The 17,935-nt window shown below is 35.7% G+C and overlaps 1 protein-coding gene across 4 annotated transcripts in view; it reads right to left on the bottom strand.

The window, feature by feature from the left end:
- EXOC6 (exocyst complex component 6) overlaps positions 1 to 17,935 on the bottom strand; it is a 178,400-nt gene that overhangs the window by 48,071 nt on the left and 112,394 nt on the right. For all 4 annotated transcript variants that reach the window (XM_065922922.1, XM_065922926.1, XM_065922923.1 and 1 more), the window contains exon 19: positions 6,887 to 7,028. In XM_065922922.1, coding sequence (XP_065778994.1) covers positions 6,887 to 7,028 — 142 coding nt within the window. The remainder of the gene's footprint in view (positions 1 to 6,886; positions 7,029 to 17,935) is intronic.

The raw sequence follows: 17,935 nt of genomic DNA, 5'->3' as shown, positions 1-17,935 counted from the left end.
AAATCAAGATTGCCGGGAGAAATATCAATAACCTCAGATATGCAGATAACACCACCCTTATGGCAGAAAGTGAAGAAGAACTAAAGAGCCTCTTGATGAAAGTGAAAGAGGAGAGTGAAAAAGTTGGCTTAAAGCTCAACTTTCAGAAAACTAAGGTCATGGCATCTGGTCCCATCACTTCATGGCAAATAGATGGGGAAAAAGTGGAAACAGTGGCAGACTATCTTTTTGGGCTCTGAAATCACTGCAGATGGTGACCACAGCCATGAAATTAAGATACTTACTCCTTGGAAGGAAAGTTATGACCAACCTAGATAGCATATTAAAAAGTAGAGACATTACTTTGTCAATAAAGGTCCGTCTAGAGAAGGCTATGGTTATTTCATTAGTCATGTATGGATGTGAGCATTGGACTATACAGAAAGCTGAGCGCAGAAGAGCTGATGCTTTTGAACTGTGGTGTTGGAGAAGACTCTTGAGAGTCCCTTGGACTGCAAGGTGATGCAACCAGTCCATCCTAAAGGAGATCAGTCCTGGGTGTTCATTGGAAGGACTGATGTTGAAGCTGAAACTGCAATACTTTGGCCACCTGATGCAAAGAGCTGACTCATTTGAAAAGACTCTGGTGCTGGGAAAGATTTAAGGCAGGAGAAGGGGACGACAGAGGATGAGATGGTTGGATGGTATCACTGACTCAATGGACATGAGTTCGGGTAAACTCCGTAGGTTGGTGTTGGACAGAGAGGCCTGGTGTGCTGCAGTCCATGGGGTCGCAAAGAGTCAGACACGACTGAGCAACTGAACTTAACTGAACTGAACTGTGCCAAGAATTTATAATTCAGCAGGTGGGGTTAAAGAATTCACATTGCCAACAAGTTCCCAGATGATACAGTTACTGCTCATCTGAAAACCATGTTTTGATAATCACTGATGTACTATATATCAGGATACAGATATCAAGTTTTGTTCAACATTTTACTAATGACTTTGTTAAGTAAAATCATGATTACAAATCTAAAGATGATATTAAATTTTGATATAAAAAGATCTCAATAGGCTAGTTGTGGGAGAAATCTTAAAATTTAATAGGGATAATCTTAAAATCCTAAAATAAAAACTAATCATACAAGAAAAACAAATCACACAGAAAAAAAAGAGAGATTTTAGAACACTACAGCTTCAATGACTCAAAAGTATACACTGGTAACAAAAAAAGGTAATAGCAGTTTGGACTTTACTAATAAAGTACAAAACATGGAACAATGCATTTGATATTCCAACTATGTATTATACTGGTTCCCCCACACCTGCATATCTCTGTATTCAGCTTTGGGTATCAGACATTAAATAGAAGGTAGTGAAACCAGGTTGTTCAAAGAAGAGCTTTGACTCTAAAATCGTTATCACATGACAACAGTAAGAAGAAATGTTTATGTCTGGCTTTCAGAAGATTCAGAAAAACATAAAGCAGTTTTCATATACTTGGCTTTTGGTGAGGACTTGCTTTTCTCTGTATGACCCTAAGCAGAACTACCACACATAGCTGTCAGACTGCTCACTATACATAGGTGTCCAGTTGAGGAAAAGAGTGGGGAGGGAGTGAGGGCTGAAATCTTAGTTTATAAGACATTACTTTGCCAACAAACGTCCGTCTAGTCAAGGTTGGGGTTTTTCCAGTAGTCGTGTATGGATGTGAGAGTGGGACTATAAAGAAAGCAGAGCACCAAAGAATTGATGCTTTTGAACGTGGTGTTGGAGAAGACTCTTCAGAGTTCCTTGGACTGCAAGGAGATTCAACCAGTCCATCCTAAAGGAGATCAGTCCTGGGTGTTCCTTGGAAGGACTGATGCTGAAGCTGAAACTCCAGTACTTTGGTCACCTGATGCGAAGAGCTGACTCATTTGAAAAGACCCTGATGATGGGAAAGATTGAGGGCAGGAGGAGAAGGGGATGACAGAGGATGAGATGGTTAGATGGCATCACCAACTCAATGGACATGAGTTTGGGTAAACTCCGGGAGTTGGTGATGGACAGGGAGGCCTGGCACGCTACAGTCCATGGAGTCACAAAGAGTCAGACACGACTGAGCTACTGAACTGAACTGAACTGCTAAGTTGTTTGCCCTCTCAGAGAGTCCAACTGGAAAAGGGGTAAACTTTTTTCTCATTCATATAAAGGGGACAATACTGGAAGACTTTTTCCTTTCAGTGAGAATACCTTTTCTAATTTGCACAAAGGCACAATATGAACTAGTTGTGACTCTAGTCCTAAGGTAGAAACTAGATCTCATTAGGAGAAGTTTAGAGAAAATGATATTTCAGCTCAATGAAAGAAAATGATACAGTAATATAGTAAATGGAAACTAATTTTTTGAAGAGTAGCTGTCTCCCAAATTAAATGTTCAAGCAATAGCTAGACAACTACTTGACAGGGTTATTTTCATTTATTTTTTTTCCATTTATTTTTATTAGTTGGAGGCTAATTACAATATTGAAGTGATTTTTGTCATACATTGACATGAATCAGCCTTGGATTTACATGGTTCCCCATCCTGAACCCCCCTCCCACCTCCCTCCCCATCCCATCCCTCTGGGTCATCCCAGTGCACCAGCCCCGAGCACTTGTCTCATGCATCCAACCTGGACTGGCGATCTGTTTCACACTTGATAATATACACGTTTGGATGCTGTTCTCTCAGATCATCCCACCCTCGCCTTCTCCCATAGAGTCCAAAAGTCTGTTCTATACATCTGTGTCTCTTTTTCTGTCTTGCAAATAGGGTTATCGCATTTATTTATTTTTAAAAATATTTATTTGGCTGCGCATGGTCTTTAGTTGTGGCATACGGGATCTAGTTCCTGACCAGGGACCAAAACCAGTCCCTCTGCACTGGGAGCATGGAGTCTTAGCTCCTGGACCACCAGGAAAGTCTGACAGCATTATTTCACAGTGTTTCAAAGTAGGGGAGTATGTGAATGTGTATTACCAGGAAGATGGCAAAACTCAATCATTATTTACTTCTAGGATTCTACATTTGAACTACCATTTTCTCCATATCCTAGTTGATTCCTAAGGCATCCATATTCCTTCTCTTCACAAATTTACCATATATTCTAGCATTCATCTTACCTAACCAAATTCTTTTTCCTGTTTTTGTTTCCTTTCCTTCCCCTGCCCTGACATGTAGAAAGCATACACATGGCATCAAAACTAAAAATAAACTGCATTTTTAAAAATTGCTTTCTTTCAAAAACACTATTTAAAATAAACATGAAGGGAATTCCCTGGCAATCCACAGATTAGGACTCTAAGCTTCTACTACAAACCAAGGTGTCTTGGTTCAAACCCTGGTCAGGCTACCGAGAGCCTGCAAGCTGCATAGCATAGCCAAATAAATAAATTAATAATGGGATGAAAATTAAAATTCTCTGAACGTATTACTGGAGAAAGCTAAGTTCCATGTTTAAGTGATTTACATATCAATCACATGAAGTCATGAGTTCTTTTAGTACCAGAAAGAGTGCTGTAATTCTCTGGTGGTCCAGTGGTTAGGACTCTGAGTTTCCAATGCCAGGGGCCCAGGTTTGATCCTTGGTTGGGGAACTAAGATCCCACAAGCCTCATGAGGTGGCCAAAGTGGGGGGGAAATGGAATGTCAATATTTATTTGTTCAGTGATTATTGAATGCCTGATACTGTATTAAGTAATGATCTGGTCTCATTACTTCATGCATATAGATGAGGAAACAATGGAAACAGTGAAAAGACTTTCTTTTCTTGGGCTCCAAAACCAATGCAGATGGTGACTGCAGCCATGAAATTAAAAGAAACTTGCTCCTTGGAAGAAAAACTATGACAAATCTAGACAGCACAATAAAAAGCAGAGACATCACTTTACCAACAAAGGTCTATATAATCAAAGCTATGATTTTTCCAGTAGTCATGTATGGATGTGAGAGCTGGACCATAAAGACAGCTAAGTGCCAAAGAACTGATGCTTCTGAACTGTGGTGTTGGAGAAGACTCTTGAGAGTTCCTTGGACAGTAAGGAGATCAAACCAGTCAATCCTAAAGGAAATCAACCCTAAATAGTCACTGGAAGGACTGATGCTGAAGCTGAAGCTCCAATTCTTTGGCCACCTGATGCAAAGAGCCAACTCTTTGGAAAAGACCCTGATGCTGGGAAAGAGAAGGCAGGACGAGAAGGGGATGACAGAGGATGAGATGGTTGGATGGCATTACTGACTCAATGGACATGAGTTTGAGCAAGCTCCAGGAGATGGTGAAGGACAGGGAAGCCTGGCATGCTGCAGTCCATGGAGTTTCGATGAGTCGGACACAAATGAGGGAGTGAACAACAACAAATACGTGGTAAGTATTAAGGAGCAGAGCCAACCACAGGCATAATCTTACAGGAAGCTGAGTTAACCTCTGTGACTTGTCTTTAAGTCCTGGTTTCTCCCTTTCCGTATCTGTAGTACCAGAACCTTGGCCCTCATTAGGCCAGGGTTTATCCCTTTTGCACCTGATCCCGGATACCTTTAACTGAGTTATACCTTACAGTTTTGTATAATTTCTTCTAAGAGATAAGTCTTTTAAGAAAACATCAGTGTTTTAAAAGAAGTCTTCAGTAACCCTACCCAAATAAGTAACTAATGGGAGAAAGTGTCTTGTGATGGGACAAAGAGGCAAAGCTGTGTGTTTATGTGCCTTTTCTAAGTAGAGTCAGGCTTGCTTTTCAAGGAGAGATAAGAGAACAGAGAAAAAATCTAGGTACCTGAAGCTGCCTAACCAAACAGTAATTTCCATTTTTGAACAAATATCTAATTGAGAGGACACAACCAAATGCCAATAAAGGGTTCAATGACCCAATTATCAATACTCTGAAATGCCTCAAGCAATACTTATATAAAAAGTTTATATGAGTATTATACCGAAATGATCTCATAAGACAGCTTTTTTTTTCTTTTGGCATGCAGCATGGCTTGTGGGACCTTAGGTCCTTACAAGGGATTGAACCAGAGCCCTCCATAGTGAAAACACAGAGTCCCAACCACTGAACCACCTGGGAATTCTCCTATAAGATAGCTTTTAAAGACTTTTAAGAAATCAGTTTCAAACTATTTGTAGAATGAATTAACAACTGCTTTGAGTTAGAAACTTTAAAAATGTTATTTACTTATGCACTTATTTTCAGCTGGGTCTTGCTCTACTTGGGCTTTCTCTAGTTGCAGTGAGCGGGGGCTACTCTCTAGTTGTGGTGCTTCAGCTTCTCACTGAGATACTTCTTTTGTTGCAGAGCACTGGCTCTAGAACATGCAGGCTACAGTAGCTTTGGCACACAGGCATAGTTGCTCCACAGCATGTAGGATCTTCCTAGATCAGGGATCGAACCCGTGGCCCCTGCACTGGCAGGTGGATTCTTAACCACTGGACCACCAGGGAAGTTCCTGAAACAATTTTTTTTTTTAAAAAAATCTATTTATTTGGTTGTGCCAGCTCTTAATTGCTGTATGTAGGATCTTTAGTTGTGGTATGTAGGATCTAGTTCCCTGATCAGGGATCAAACCTGTGACCCCTGTGTTGGAAGTGCAGAATATTGGCCATTGGATCACCAGGAAAGTCCCTAGAAACATTTTAAAAAGTGCTTTTTGGTAAATATTTTAGGAAATACAAGAAATATCATCTTGTAAATAACAGTTTTATTTTGAGAAAGAAATATAATAAAGGCTTTCTAATTTGAGAAAATTAGAAATGCTTTCTAGGAAAAGAAAATGAATTCTTCTCTTTCGTAGGGAAAAACTATCTTTCTTTTGCTTTGTAGATTAGTATTTCTCTTTTTCTGAAGGAAGTTGGTGAGTCTTTAAAAACTCTGTTATTTTCTTGTGTAATAAATGATTGATAAATATAATGAGTAATTGAATCTATATACTTATTCTTTTTAATGTTACTTATGTTTTTTGTAGCAGAATGCCTTGTATAGAAGCAGACAAATATTTATTACTCATTGAAAAAACTGTCACTCCTGCTTCAGCTGCAAACCACTGACATTTAATTTTCTAACGTCTTTCACAGAGAATATATGATTGCAAAATCTGCCCCAAACAAGTATTTTATAATCCTTCTTGTGCCCCACTGTTTTTCAATTTAACAACAGTGGTGCCTGCCTAAACTGTCAACCAGGGATTTTCATCATTTAATCAATATACCACACATTTGAAAGGAGTGCTTAAAAATTATTCCATAAACTCAAGTCTTGTATAAGGGTAAAAAACCTACCACTAGAAGCATTTATAGCAAGGCTAATAACTAAACAGCACAATCAACTTTGAAGGTGACTAGCTAATGTCAACATTAGATTGTGGAATCTGCTAACCCTGTCACCTAAAGAAAATAAAGCGAAAAATAAGGGCAAAGGTAAAGACTTGAGAAATTCTTTGGGAGAGAGAATCAAAATGTCAGACTATAAAGAAATTGCACTTGGAATGCAGGGTCCTAAGAGTATTCTTTAGTATCTGAAAGTTTATGTATGGAAAATAAGAATGACAAACAATAAGTTCATTCATTTACTACAAACCTCAGGAGAGTTCTGGCAAGAAGACAAGCATGACCAGGAGGAATAAAGGAAAAAAAAAAAATAAAGGAATTATAAATAAATCACCTTTTTAATTATCCATTCGGATTGTCACTTTAGTGCCACTCTAAGGCCTCAATGTGAAACAAATATTTTTCTCTTCTTGGAAGGAAGTTGCTTCTAAGGCTGCTGAAAGTTTAACTGAATCAGGCCTCCTCTCTCTTTAATGAACTATGTTATTCTATACCATTTTCCCATATAATTTAAATATAGATTCCTAGAAATGCATCATTTTAACCAACAAGGTACTTACATTCACACTGTATGACATCTAGGTTAAACTGCTGAACGGCTCCCATGCTTATCTGTTTTAACTCACTGTCCAGTAGCATCTGCATTAAGGATGTTGACAGATGCTGGCAGGCTGACATGCAAGCAGTCTGGGCAACTTTCCCCTGTTTAAAACAAATATCCAAACCAAAAAATAAACAAACATAGAAATGTATCATATCATAAAGTATCACAAAAATTTTTCATGGCATTTTTTTTAGTGGTGGTCTTTCTCTTTCTGTATTCTGAGTGGCTGTCTTTTAGCATAGGAACTGAAAGTAACATTCTGTTGACTTGTCATTCTCATGATATAATCATCATTAAAGTTATAATTGTATGTAGAAAAATTAAAGTTTGTGTTTAAAATCTATTGATTATTTCATATCTCTTTAAATATCTCAAGTATTTTTAAAAAAAGAACATTAAAATATGCCATTTGTGACATAAAATAACTGTCATGTTGATGGAACATTTATTCATATAATGCTCTTTAAACTTTCCTTTATGTAATTAACCAAGCCAAGAATTATGTTACTAGTGTAATTTATTATAATTTAACTACACCTAATATACTTTATAACATATACTTTCATATGCATGTAATAAGTAAAATGTCTTTATAAAATATACTTTGAGTCATTAAGTTCTTACTTCTAATAGGAAGCTTAGTTTGGAGCACAGCTTCAATTAGGAGGAAAAAAAAGAAGCTTGCATATTGATATGATTTCACAGTCATCTACAGATCTGTTCATTTAGTTTTAAAAATTAAGTTTTAAAATCATCTGATAATTTAGAAATATAAAGTGAGCTACAAATACTTGTGGTTGTCTTTTAGTATAATATCATTATATTTTCTACTAAAATAAGCTCCTAAATCTCCACATGAATTTTGTCAGTCTTGATTCAGGCTATATTTTCTTTAAAATGATAAAAACAATTTAAAATGTCTAGCTTCTAGATTATATAGCTGAATCACAATATAATATTGCCTTTAGTACAAATTGTTCTTTCAAGCAGGCTTTTTATTTAACTACAGTTGAAAAAATATTACAAAAACTTTCAGATAAAGCTTTCCAGTGTAAATACCACCGCTAGTATGGCTATCTCCAACCCACAATTATGTGATTTGGTGAAGGACTGACACCCATATGATTCAAAGATCTATGACTAAGGTTAGAAATAAGAACTTTTGGAGGATGTGCCATGTTTTGCCTTATTAGCATTAACAAATATTTACCCAGTGATATATGATCATTATGCTTTTCTTACTTATCACAAAGGCCAATAAAGCTACAAAATCATGAAAACCTTCCAAACATAAATGCTGTAATATATTGATGCAAAAATGTTTACATAGGATTGATCTGTTAGAAAACAAGGAACACAAATGTATTTTTAAGATGTTTACTTGAACAATTGTTCATTCAATTACACATTTAAAGTCAGACTGGAAACAAAAAATTTTTATGAATCCTTACGAATCTTTGATAAGTCTTTAGTATTTAGACACTATGCACAGTAAAAAAACACTGTGCATCTGAAATGGAATGCCAATATCTAAATCAGAAACTTTAGAGATAAAAGCTGATGCAAACAATATATTTGACAAATACTGATGAACTGCCAAAAAGGAATGTAACAAACAATGCAAAACCCAGCATGCTTCAAGATCCCCAAACCAAGAAGAATTAGTCTAGGAGGCATGCAGCTCCATTTCCCAAGCAGAATAATATCAATATGAAAGAGAAGCAGGAGGGGAGAGACAGAAAAAGAAGAAATCAATGGCATGTAATTTAATTACAATGTAGTAGGCTTGAAAAAACTTAATGGAAATGTCATTTTGACCTAATGGAACAACTAGCACGTTTTAGTTTTAATGTAACTTCATCAAATCAGTTCCATGTCCTACTTATGTTGCCACTCTAATGTACTAACTGCAAAAGCAGATTAATAAACTACCAAAAACAGTTAGTACTACATTCATTTCATAAACAAACACACTGTGTAAAATTTTAACATGGGTTCAGATGCTACATATGACTATGCAGCAATAGTACTGGAGCCAAAATAATGGTACTAGTACAAAAATACAGGCTATTTCATAAACTTGGTGGATGTGGGTAATGAAAACATACAAGCATGCATGCGCGTGCACACACACACACACACACTCACACGTGTTTCTGTTTAAGTAACACATGCAATTTCCTTTGATTATGCATATTAAATACAGGCTTATTGTTCTCAAAGATAGAAGTTTAAAATATTGAAATGAAAAATTCCTTTTTATAGCTCAAAATTGTTATCAAAGGTTCAAATCCTTTAAACACTTAAAGTTATAGTCTATAAGATCAACTTTTTTTAATGTGTACTCTTTGACTATAAAATGTGAGCAAATATTCTTAAATTTTATCTATTACTTATTTTGAGACAGAAAAGTTTAATATTCCAGAAACTTGCATATCCCCCAAACATTTCTGATGCCTGTAGCCTTTGGTACACTTTTGTATAACCAAAACACTCCTTTCCGAACACTATTTTGGTATTATTGTTGATGCTTTTAATACTGTATCACTTTTTAGAACAAAAATAATCTAAGTACTTTTACAACTATCTTTAAAAACTGGCCATTTTCATTATAGATGTTCTGGTTTTTAACAATACAACAAACAAAGCCAAAATAATTAAATGAAGTGACTGAGAAAATATAGCACATTTAGTATCAAGCGCCTAGAAATTTCTGCTCCTCTCATCTGAAAAGTTAACTGCAACTATTGCTAACATTCTCTTTTTCTTTAACATGAATTTCAATAAGTAAGTAAAAACACCTGCCAAGCTTTTAAAGGTAACTACTTCTTTACCCTGCTCTCACATTTTGCTGAAAAACAACTTGCACAGAGAGAAAACCCCTGGACAAACTTCTTGTATTTCAAAGGAACTTGTAAAAGAGAATCTGCTGACATATTAGATCCTTTTCGCATTACCCAAAAGCTTTTCTTCTAAGAACAATTGTGGTAAAGAGACATTTGGCTCCTAGGAAATTCCCAGAGGGTCAACCATATGCATCCTTCCATGGCACCTTCACACTGCTGCTTTCTAGATTCATGTCTCAAAAGCAGCTTTCATCATTTACTTGTGTGTCAGTCAATATGATTTATGGACTGCATTCAACAAAGTCAAAGCATATAGAATGAGAAATATGACTACAATCTGCTAATTTGTTTTGTATTGAGCCACTTAAGAGTCAAAGACCTGATGTCAGACTGAGTCCAGCAACACAATTATCCAGTCGGTGACAGATTCATCCATCCTCCCTGCCAGGCTGTGCCAATCAAAGACAGCATGAAGCGACATTTGGTGAAATCAGTAAGAAAACTCATTCTCTAAGCAATCTATGTGAGACCTTGATTGACACTTTTTGAATTTAGTTTGTGGAACACAGACAGTCTTTACCCAATAGTCCCTCACTGCAAGCTGTGAAATAAGGCTTTTAACGCCAATCACAGGAACAATAAACCACAAACCACCAACCCTCAGTTTAAAAGGAATCAAGAAAACACATCTGTTTGTATGTCAAGCCAAATTTCCAGAATAATTTACTATTATAGATTAGGTAAAGATACTCTGTTTCCTTTGAAACATCATAAAATGACATGGTAACAAAAATACAACACACTTTATTAGATTATAACTCAAAACAGTTTTGGCTTCAAAGTAACACTTTGATAGATCTACTCTAATATAATAGTAGGAGAAATGTAGAATACTTAGAAACTAATTTGACACATTTAAATTTTCATTTGAAGTTTTCATTTCTCCTCACCATTCTCTTATTTCAAAGATCTAATAAAATAGGAAGGCTTGATTTCAATAATTATTTGAAAGCATTTTTCAATGTTGCTTTCATTCTCTCAAATACACTTTACATAAAAATGTGCTCTTGAAATCACAATCATTCTTTCTGTGTTGGTCTATTTTTCTTAAAGATCCCAGGAGAATCCATTTTCTTTTATTTATACCCGCACAAAAGATCAACTTTGCACAATAAGCTACTTTTTATTTAAGTCAAGAAAAATATAGACTCAGAAATATTATGCACTGTATTTATTACTCTTTAAATTGATAGGTTTTGTTTTGAAAAGTTATGTAACTCTTGTCAGGAAAAACTTTAAAACTTGAATAAAATCATGGTCAATTTGAATATTAAATCTAACATTGATAAACAAATTTAATAATTCTGATTCTATGTGACTTTTAAAGTTATTTAAATAAAAACAGCAAAATACTACTATAGTATTCAAACTTACTGCCTCTCAATTTGCAATGTGAATTTCAGTTATGAGATACAAAACAGCCTTTTCAGAGGGAAGACAAAAGAAGAAAGGAAATATTTTGATGAATTGGTCAGTCTCCTAAAGAACCACAATTTTTAGCCTTTTAAAACACATAGTCCAAAAGAGTGAGGTCTTTCATCAAATATGGAGTATCCAACACTAAAACCAGAAATGAATTCTTATAGAAAAACGATGCCAAGTTGAAAAACAGACATCTGAATCTAAGAAATCTATTATAATTCTTTCTATTTTACATAAGATTCACTAATTTAAATTTCATTATATGAAACTACTTAAATGTACTTCTACACAAACATAAAAATGTTATTCAATCTTGAAAAAAATACCTAAAACATGAAAATTTCCCCAAGATGACTTCATAAATACACAAAGATTCCATCATCTAGTAAGGTTTTAATCTATTTTCTGGCTGAACACATGGTATAATACTGAAATGTCTCTCATTCCCAATAATATAGAACGTATGTTTAAAGGTTTAAATATTAAGATGAATTTCTTTAGCAAGTTTTAAAAAACACTTTAATACAATATTGAAAACAGTTTTGAGATTATGCCCCCAAAATTCATAGGTCTACCAAAATATACTTACTCTAATGTCCCTAACATTCTCCAAAATACCTCCTTTACATTTCTATATTCCTCTCATACTCTTCCTGTTTGCATGTAAGGAGCTCTAGTCCCCAAAGAACTGGTTATCACATCAGTTAACCACAATTCCCATAATCAATTATGAATTCCCTTTCTCTTCTCTTAGGCTTTTCTTCTTTTAACAATTCTCAACCATAACTATATGAGACATAACATAAAGTATTGCTCTTGGGACACACAAACATGAACATTCACAAACACATGCACAGATTAAAAAGAACAGAAATTTCTTAAAGTTGGGAAAAAAAATTCTCCAAACTGGGGAAACTTGAGGACACTTATAATACATGGCACATGTCTATTTCATGCCTTATCCTAACTTCCTTATCCCAACTCTGTGTGTGTGTGTGTGTGTGTGTGTGTGTGTGTGTGTGTGTGTGTGTGTGTGTGTGTGTGTGTGTGTGTGTGTGTGTGCACGCGCCCGCTGTCCATCAGTCATGTCCAACTCTTTGCGACCCTATGGACTGTACGCTGCTTGGCTCCTCTGTCCAAGGGATTTTCCAGGCAAGAATACTGGAGAGGGTTGCCATGCCCTCTTCCAGGGGATCTTCCTGACCCAGGGATGGAAGGCATATCTCTTTAGTCTTCTACACTCGCAGGTGGGGTCTTTACCACTCAGCCACTAGGGGAGCCCCATCCCAACCACAGATCTCATCAAACTTTGCTGGCCTTTTCCTCCTCCTTAAAGAATCTTTTGAACATGGTCTTAGATGACATATAGCACTCAGATTTTTAGCTTCCTGCAAATATCACTGCTGCTGTCACGGCAGTCCCATGATATCTTCAAACTTCTCTTAACTTTAATAAGCAGAAAGAGAATGCAAGGACAAGTAGGGCAGTGACGTCTAGAAGAGGTCAAGGTTTCGAAGCTACTGATTATACCAGAAATCTAGATTAAACATACTTCTGTCCAAGGTAGCATGAAGAGGAAGCTAGTCTGTGCTGTGTAAGAACTGACAGAGATATTTCCTACCTCCTAAATTCACTTGATAACAGCAAATTGGGCAATTAGGTACTTGTTTAAATAGGGAAGCAATAAAATATCAAGGCCCTAATACCTTTTCCCTTGGCAAATGTAAGAAATGCAAGAGAAGCTTAAGACAAGCTGTAAACTTCCACATGTGACTGAATACTATGGTCAACCCACAGGAATTAAGCTGAAAAACTGAAATATCCAAGAACTGCTATTAAAACAACAACTCTGTCATAGCAGACTCAGAGCCTCATTTTTTTACATAAGCACCCACCTCAGAGTATTAGGACTATATAATCATTAAAAACTACTATTTCACAACCCCAGTACAACTTAAAATTTGCAAAGAAGTTGTCAGAATCACTAACAAGTTAGAAGAGTATAGACTGTTTCCACATGATCATTAGTAAAATGGACAAATGTCACCCAAGCTGACTCTCTCTTATTAATATATACAGGTAGGAGGCTAAGTAAGTAAGTGTTAGTCACTCATCATGTCCAACTGTTTGCGACCCTAGGGACTGCAGCCCACCAGGCTCCTCTGTTCATGGAATTCTCCAGGCAAAATACTGGAGTGAGGAGCCATTCCCTTCTCCAGGGATCTTCTCCAACCAGAGATCAAACTCAGGTCCCCTGCATTGCAGGCAGATTCTTTACTATCTGAGTCACTGGGGAAGCCCAATATATTATAAACATAGCCATATATATGTAAACATAACACAGAGTAGGCCTTTGTCATCCAAGGCATTTATATCTAGATTTCAACCTTTTAATGATGACTGAGAATTCAGTACAAGTAGGGCTTCATTTGCTGAGACTGACATTTGAGTTAGGTACTCTGGGAAATGGGTTGTGGGCCGGGAGGAACTACTCAGAGACTGAACACAGTCAAAGTCCCAACCTCCCCAAGTCAATCTGGCTTAGTTGTCTTCTGTTAGTTGACATGCATAAAGTAACTCTCGTTAAGATCTACAGTTTTCAACTGTATCTTACAGTGTTTTCTGAAAGAACTTACATGGCACAGCCATATTCTCAAATTTTGGAATTCTCAAAGGTTTAGGGTATACTCATCTAGAATATTAAGGATTTTTTGAACAGGTAATTTCATTGGGCTAAATCCTAGATTGTGGGAATGCAGTTGGGGTAGATACTATTAGTCACTTTCAGTTGAGGGAGTACCTGGAAGAGGAGTTTAAACTATTCAGGGAAATGTACCCTGTGAGGGAAGGATACATATTAAAACAGAACAAAATTCATTATGGGAGGAGGGGGCAAACAAGGTAAGTCATCTACTAAGCACTTTTTTTCTAAAAACAATTTTGCAAATGACATTCAACAATATTCTGAGAGTGAAAAATAAGTCCTTATAGACATCTACAGTAGGTCTTTGTCAACTGCCTTCTTCTTGTTTTCAAACAAAGGCTTTAAATCTCAATGCTATTACCAGCTACCAGACCAATTTTCATCAGAGGCAGAAAGTTTAAAACAGCTTCCTTACAATGCCTAGTCTCCTGAATGAAAGAAAAGGAAGTGATTAAGTTGTTGCATATATATGTAATATTCATCTAAACTTGCGCTTTTGTTGGGACTTCACTCTGCAAAGTATAATCTCTTTTATCCTCATCCTTATCCATTCCTGTCTGTTCTATACAGGGAAAAAAAAATACAGGTTCTTGAACATCACCAGATCGTGGCTTGCACAGGAAACTTCTGACTCCAACATCTTTCCCTACCATCTCCTTTCTTTCACTTCAGGGGATCTGACGTCTTTTTCACTTTCTTTATCTGCTCATAATAAACATAATTCCAACTCAAACAATCTCTTATCCACATATTTTAGACTCTTTTCTCCCCCCATCCTTGGCCTACTTAACGCTGGTGGGGGGTGGTATGTGGAGAGAACTATCTTCTATTTTTTTTCTTTCTATTGTGTAATACAGGTTAAAAGGAAAGATACTATTTGCATTCCTAGAACTTACCCCTATTTGCAAAAACTCAAGTACCCTTACGAACACAAATTCTGTTGCCATCTGGTAGTGAAACTGCTAGATGGTATGTTTTCATCTGTTTTTGATACTGAATCTTCCTGTTAAAAATGATCCTTTGCTCATAAAGCTTGCATCAATTATATAGTCTGTTTCATCTATAGCCACTAGAGAGTGAAGTAAAAGGTTATTTGTAAGTGTGCATATACATGTATGTACTAACACTCTCAGAATATTGTTGAATGTCATTTGTCTGTAAGTAACAGATTAAGGAGATATAAATGGAAATAAAGTGGACATTTATATCTCCTTAATCTGTTACTTACAGATTGGTCTTGTACTTCTCCCCTAATCCACTGATTTCCTATCAAAATTCTCGTGCTAAAAGCCCTTTGTTATTAATACCACTACTTCTTCCAACTATGCCCTCATTAAAAGCAACTCAAAATACTGTTTTCTACAACCTTTGACAGCAGGGAAATATTTAAGTATGCTGTGCGATACATACACACATAAGGCTTACAAACTTATGAAATCAAATTTCTCACCAAGATTAGTCAGTATTTAGCTAATAGAGACATCAACTTAATACCCAAAAGGATTAGAGTTATAAAATTCAAGTATGCTCACTTTCGACTAAAAAGCAAGATTTTTTTGCAATTAACTTCCAGCAGTGGAAATCACTTAACTGTTTTATTACATTATGAAAAAGCTTAAGAAAAAATAGAAATTCTATTACTAACACTGGACCTTGATTGCTTTCAACTTTTTCATTTATGTTTTCTCTCAAAGTTCTCTAACTTTCTCCATTGCACTGATATACTGTCAATGGTTTGCTCTTGTTGATTTTTGTGTACTTGTAAGTAACTTATTATAAACTATGGAAATAAGTATCAAAATGTATCATAGAAATACCTCGCTTATCACCATAGAAAGAACTATTTCAAATAAGTAACTTTTTTAAAACACTGGACATTCAAGTGCCAAATCTTTCTAAATTATTCACTCACATTTATCTAAAACTGATCCCCAAATCTATCCGTCCTTAAATACAGGACAAGAAATAATCTGAGGTTCTTTTTTTTTTGGATAGCAAGGTTAGTATCATTTCTGTATTCTGAATATGCATATGATCTATCTGCAGGAAATCTGTAAGCACGCTTAACAGGTACTTAACAACTACTATATTTATTGAAATGAACTGAACATTTATTAAATGAGCAAAAAGGTCAAGTGAAAGCTTGAGGGTCTGTCTCTTGTCAAAGTGTTAGTCCTTAGTGAATTTGCAAGTTATTTTCATGCTATAGGTTCATTTAAATCACTATTCAACATTTATAGCTGTATCTAGAGAGTGGTGATCTGAGTTATTATATTATCCTTTCAAGGAGGTGTATAAGGAACGAGTAACCATGCAAATAATTCTACTCATCTGATGGTACTGATACCATCTTTACTATATCACATTCACACAGATATTTTCTAAATTCCTGTCTGCAAATAAGACTGTAAACTTTCTCTTCAAAACTAGAAAGTATTCTATATTTGACAAACAAATTTCTTGATTCAAAACTTTGATTTTTACAGTATACTTTTTTTTCTTGGTCACACCACACAGCTTGCAGGATTCTCAGTTCCCCGACCAGAGACTGAACCCAGGGACTGGCAGTGAAAGCCTGGAATCCTAACCCCTAGGCCACCAGGGAACTCCCTGCAGTATACTTTTCATACTTTTTCAACATACAAGAAAATTATCTTTATAATAGTCTAGTTATTCACTATTCCTCTCATATTAACTTTAAAAGTACTTACAAAGCACTTCCTCTATGTAAGACAGTGTTTAGGTACTATAGAAGACACCATGATGAGTAGATATAGTTCCTGACATAATGACATTAAATTCTGCAAGTAGAAAGAAGGAAAGTCTACAATCATAGTTCAAGACAAAATATAAGTAAGTACCATAAAAGTGGGACAAAGTATCAACATAAGGTTAAGCAGACTCAGTAAAAGCTTCATGAAAGAAGTAGCATTAAAGATGACTCTTGGAAGAGATTCAAAATTTTTACAGTTATAAATGAAGACAAGGTAGAAAACTCAAGCTAGATGCAGGGCAGAGTGAATTTTGCACTTTAAATGCCCAGGTTAAATCATGGTCAGAAATGTATCAGAAAGAGACTAAGGTCATTTATTTGTTAGCCTATGGAGTTTTCACTTAATTCAGTAGATAAGTGAGAGATCTTGAAATATCTGAATAAAGAAAATGAAATTAAAATGTGCTTTGGAAAGGATTATCTGGCTTTGATATGTAGGATGAACAGAAGTAATGAGAGACTATTGGCAGAGACGAATTAGGAGACAATTACGATAATCAAAATTTGAACTTTGACAATAGAAATAAGAACAGAAAGGACAAAATGTAGGTTAGGAACATTTAAATTTCAAATGCTAGATGATATTTTTTCAAAAATAAGAATATTTTTCAATATCTATACTCAGACAACATTTGAGTTATTTCGGCTCTCAAGAGCTTGTAACTGGAGGTGAAAAGGATGAACAAATACAATAAAGAACAAAATATGACAAAGCCACTAAAAAAGAGTAGGTGCTGAGGAAGGCAATGAACACTATTGGGCTTGGGGTGAAAAAGAAACATTTGAATTGGGTCATGAGCTATACTGTGTTATGCACTGAGATTTCTACAAGTAGAGTCTGGGATAAGTATTGTAGAGAAAAAGCATTCAGGAAAAGAACAAATAATCTTACAAACAAATATAACAACTAATATGTTTTGAGTGTTCATTTTATGCCAGGCACTTTTCTGAACATCTCATGCATACTACCTCATTTAACCCTCACAAAAATCTCTAGAGTATATATTCTTATTGAACTACTGAACTCATTTGTAGATAAGGAAAATATCTCAAGCATGGCCTGTCATGCCTGAGATGACCACAGAGAGATATAACCAAAGCACTGCGCTCACCACAGATGCACCATAATACTAACTTTCACAATCAAGTCCCAGAGAATCTTGATTGCTTCACCAAAACAACTAGTTATTATCTTCAAAC

Source organism: Muntiacus reevesi, chromosome 2, assembly GCF_963930625.1.
Source record: "Muntiacus reevesi chromosome 2, mMunRee1.1, whole genome shotgun sequence".
Classification (NCBI taxonomy): domain Eukaryota; kingdom Metazoa; phylum Chordata; class Mammalia; order Artiodactyla; family Cervidae; genus Muntiacus; species Muntiacus reevesi.
The sequence above is the reverse complement of the archived record's forward strand: the minus strand, read 5'-3'. Positions and strand labels throughout refer to the sequence as shown.